Source organism: Poecilia latipinna, unplaced genomic scaffold, assembly GCF_001443285.1.
Source record: "Poecilia latipinna isolate Pla-1442-1.1 unplaced genomic scaffold, P_latipinna-1.0 Scaffold536, whole genome shotgun sequence".
NCBI classification, from domain to species: Eukaryota; Metazoa; Chordata; class Actinopteri; order Cyprinodontiformes; family Poeciliidae; genus Poecilia; species Poecilia latipinna.
Window position 1 is genome coordinate 6,992 of NW_015113152.1, and position 3,490 is coordinate 10,481.

The following is a 3,490-nucleotide window of genomic DNA, read 5'->3' on the forward strand; positions in this document are numbered from 1 at the left end:
TTGGTAACTTTTAGTTATTCTTGGCCGCTGCAGTGAAAACTGAACATTTATTCAGGTGATGTTTGTCAGAACTAAATGATAACCAGTTATTTACATCACATGGTCGTTTGCATGAGATAATATTCACTCAGATTATCCTAATCCAAGACTTTGTAATTCCAACCACTATTAGAGGACTTTACCAACAATTGGTTTGAATCTTATTTCTTTAAGGTTCAACAACAAAATTATAAATAAATTTAAATGATTCACATAAATCAAACTAGAAATGATGTAATCGAACTGAATCACCTTAAAATGGGTTAATGAATAATAACAGTTAGAAAGACAGTCAGTAACAGAACTACATGCCTCATAAGTAATAATTGGTGTGAAATCTGAAGCATCAGCAGTGAGTAAAAATCCTTCAAAGAATTATAAATAAAAATCACAAAGAACAGATTATCAGACTACAAACCCAGGTCATCTTGGCAGATGAAAGGTAAACTCTTATGGCAGTCTTCATCCACCAGCTTGACTTGACCCCCAGCCATGACAACCTTTCCACAGTGGTTGTTCAGAGGGTCAACAGGATGGTTGCTGGTCCAGACAGGATTTATAGTTTTGTTCCGAGACGTCCAGATCCACTCTGGATTGATGCCAAAGATGGATCTCTCCAGGCCGACCCAGACACCGTTCTGCAAGCCTGTTTTATTTGTCAGGAGTCTGGTCACTGCATCCTGCACTGTTGGGCTGGTGATTTCAACCAAAGTGGAATTTAATATTCTGCAGAATTGTAAAGCTTCAATCCAAGTTTTGTTTGTCATCAGTAACATTCCTTTAAAAACAGACAAAAACAGATTATTCATATATCTTAATCACTTTTGCTGCATGGATATATAAGTAGTCAATGAAATGGAAATCTTTGTCCAGAGGGTCTGGGCTCTCAGCTGTGAGAAATGATTGCTTCCTGGACTTGTTGACTGTGTTGAAGTTTTAAATTTTAATCACTAACGTTTGCCCATGATTCATGTATTGCGCCAATTCAGCGCAAGTTTACTGGAGGTTGCCTTTCAAAAACCATTTTCCACGCAAAGAGAGAAATGCCAAACCCAAACCAGACTCCTGTTAATGTTAATTTGTTATTTGGAAGCGTGACCAACACAGACTGATCAGCTTTGTTCACTTCCTTCGCTGTCATTGCTCAAGCTTTAGGCAGACTGCAATTCTTGATGATGTGCAGAAAATCCACATCATTGTCCATAACGTCTCCATTTGTTTGCTGATTGGCTCAGTGTAAAATCTACCAGAGACAATCTGAGTGAAGGGGAGAAAACCCAGAGTGTGCAATGAGTGAGACTTTATTTAAGTGAAGTTGCACATGAAGGGAGTGACCAGGCTAATGAAATGGTAAAAAAAAAAAAAAAAACCCTTTACAATTTAATACCTTAAAATTAGACCTCTGTCTCTTTAAGAATCTATTCCCGACACTCTGCCTTCAGCATGTCATCACAGCAGTACTCCTCCATTAAGCCTTTAACAGCCGTTCTTAGGAGCGTTGGACTGAGAAGCAGCTCATATGATGAGCTCAGCAGATTCCCAGCAATTAGGTGGTTTGCTAATTGCTGCTGCCGCTAGTCTAAAGGAACTGAGTGGGTGAGGAATGGGGGAAGGATTAAATGATTGTTCTGATATGCTGAGGAAGTTGGACTATTTGAATCGGCTGTGTTGGAGCAGAGACTCATCGACGCTGTCAGAACGTGAGCTGGCCAACCATTCATTAGAGAATTATTCACCCATTTTTAAAAACATATGTTGCTGTGCATGGAAAAACTCCAACATATATTGGTAAAATATTTTGGAGTTTTTCCAAAATTAATTTCTGTCTATGTTTTGCGATCACAATAATTTTAGTTGGTGAAAATGGAAAATAGATTCTGAAATAAAATATTGTGTACGTTTCCTGGAGTCAAAGCATTTGTTTTATCTTTTTCCACACCTGATTGGCTAATATGACTTGAACATGTGAACCAAGATGTAAAATAACATAATTTGTTTGAGAAACATCTCACTTACCTATAGGATCACTTTGTTTTTCTAAAGCTACTAATGTAAGAGTTGAAGGACAATTTCATCACTTTAAAATACTTGCCTGTTTGATCATCAGCTCTCTGATGGACAAACTCACAGCCAGAACCAGAACCACGTAGCTTTATCGTATATGATTGATCAGATTGTGATGAAATGGAGATCTGACTGTGGAAGAAAAATACTTTCTTGAAACCAAGATCAAAAACAATTAGTTTCTATTGTGTAAATAATAGTTTACATTAAACAGAGATGTCCAAACATTTTTGCCACAAAACTATAAAAATAAGTGATACAAGGCACAAATTTGATCTAAAACATTTTTTTTGAAATGCAAAAATATGTTTAATAAAAGATGAGCAATTTGTGTTTTACATCTTAAGAACATTTTAGTTTGTCTTCATCTCTTTTGGAAAGGCTCATCTCAGTGAAAATATTATCCCAATTATAATTTTTTAGATTGTATTTGCATTAACCGCCTGGGCTGGTAAACCAAATGCACTTGGGATACTTGGGAGGCACAAATCATTCTGTAGGCCACAAAAAAAAACAAAAAAAAAAAAAACAGGACAGAGCTTAGAGACCACACATACAGAACTTACTTGTTATCACAATTGGTGCTTCCAGTTTTTTGGCAATTCATGTTCAAGCAATATGTTTCTGAAAATTAAAATCACAGAAAGTTGTTAAGGACATATCTGAACTTTTAAAAAGTTCAGGAATCCATTTCTTTGAAGTGTGTATGCAGACTTTATTTCTCATAAGCATGCAATTTCAGTTATGCTAAATTTTCCTATTTAGTAGCTCAAAAACATCAGCAAAGAAAATGTTGCAGGACAGTGAAGAAACAAACCTGTTCTGGAGGCTGAAAGCTGAAATGAATGTGTCTTTTTAGATTTTTCTAAACATGTGAAGGACATATTCAAACGTCCACCATCTCCCCTGCACTGAAGCTGCCAAACATTTTTTTTGCAGCTAATTATCAAAATCATGGGGTGTCCATTAAGAGTGCAGTTGCTTTCATGGCAAAAGTCTTTTACTACATCTGTTTTGGGTGGTTTTCCACAGATCAGCAGGGCTGCTGGAAACAACAGAAAACAACCAGATACAGCAAACAAAATGTTTAATTTCCAATATTTTTTTCATTTTTCAATTTCCAGTAAGCAAAACGAGAAACTGACATTCTACAGAAAATAGACGCATACACTAGATAGTAAAAATAATATAAATGCATGTTCAACATTGGATTATTTGGAAACATACGGAGCAGCAGTGAGAGACAGATCAGATGCTTCATCGTCTGTAAAATATAAAAGATGAGATAAAGGTTAACATGGGAAACGTTTCAACCTAAAGTTAGAATTAAAAGTATCTATGAAAATAAGGTTTTCATAACTATGAGCCGTAGATTTCACACTGTCCA

At 36.0% G+C, this 3,490-nt stretch overlaps 1 protein-coding gene across 3 annotated transcripts in view; it reads right to left on the bottom strand.

Annotated features, from left to right (window-relative positions):
• Positions 1-17: 17 nt before the first annotated feature.
• The window catches only part of LOC106952704 (uncharacterized), a 7,308-nt gene continuing 3,835 nt past the window's right edge, over positions 18-3,490 (bottom strand). For 2 of the 3 annotated variants that reach the window (XM_015041003.1, XM_015041001.1), the window contains 5 exons: positions 3,331-3,367; positions 2,921-3,148; positions 2,670-2,727; positions 2,132-2,235; positions 18-817 (listed from right to left, as the gene is read on the bottom strand). In XM_015041003.1, coding sequence (XP_014896489.1) covers positions 450-817; positions 2,132-2,235; positions 2,670-2,727; positions 2,921-3,148; positions 3,331-3,364 — 792 coding nt within the window. In that variant the 5' untranslated portion in view covers positions 3,365-3,367 and the 3' untranslated portion in view covers positions 18-449. The remainder of the gene's footprint in view (positions 818-2,131; positions 2,236-2,669; positions 2,728-2,920; positions 3,149-3,330; positions 3,368-3,490) is intronic. The other variant, XM_015041004.1, reaches the window with a different exon arrangement.